The sequence below is a fragment of the Gavialis gangeticus genome, unplaced genomic scaffold, assembly GCF_001723915.1.
Source record: "Gavialis gangeticus isolate Ggan-Ray unplaced genomic scaffold, GavGan_comp1, whole genome shotgun sequence".
NCBI lineage: Eukaryota > Metazoa > Chordata > Crocodylia > Gavialidae > Gavialis > Gavialis gangeticus.
In genome coordinates, this window is record NW_017729016.1 from 7,032,457 (window position 1) to 7,032,700 (window position 244).

At 70.5% G+C, this 244-nt stretch overlaps 1 protein-coding gene across 1 annotated transcript in view; it reads right to left on the bottom strand.

The window, feature by feature from the left end:
• The window catches only part of SCNN1G (sodium channel epithelial 1 gamma subunit), a gene marked incomplete at its 5' end in the record, with an annotated part of 17,590 nt that extends 17,347 nt beyond the window's left edge, over positions 1-243 (bottom strand). Inside the window, one exon of the mRNA XM_019512591.1 lies at positions 53-243. Coding sequence (XP_019368136.1) covers positions 53-243 — 191 coding nt within the window. The remainder of the gene's footprint in view (positions 1-52) is intronic.
• Position 244: the final 1 nt, after the last annotated feature.

The window sequence follows — 244 nt, forward strand, 5'->3', positions numbered from 1 at the left end:
CCAGCAGAGGGGCTGCGCGCGGGAGCGCGCCGTGCCGGGCAGACGCACTCACTTGTAGGGGTTGATGTTGCAGATGGTGACGGCGGGGAAGCGCAGGTTCTGGAAGCGCACGGTGACGGACACGGAGGCGCTGTAGTAGCCCAGCACCAGCTCGGCGCACTGCCACAGGATGAGCGCCACGGCGCTGAGCGTCAGCGCGATCCAGAGCAGGCGGCGCAGGCGGCCGCGCGACACCACGATGCGG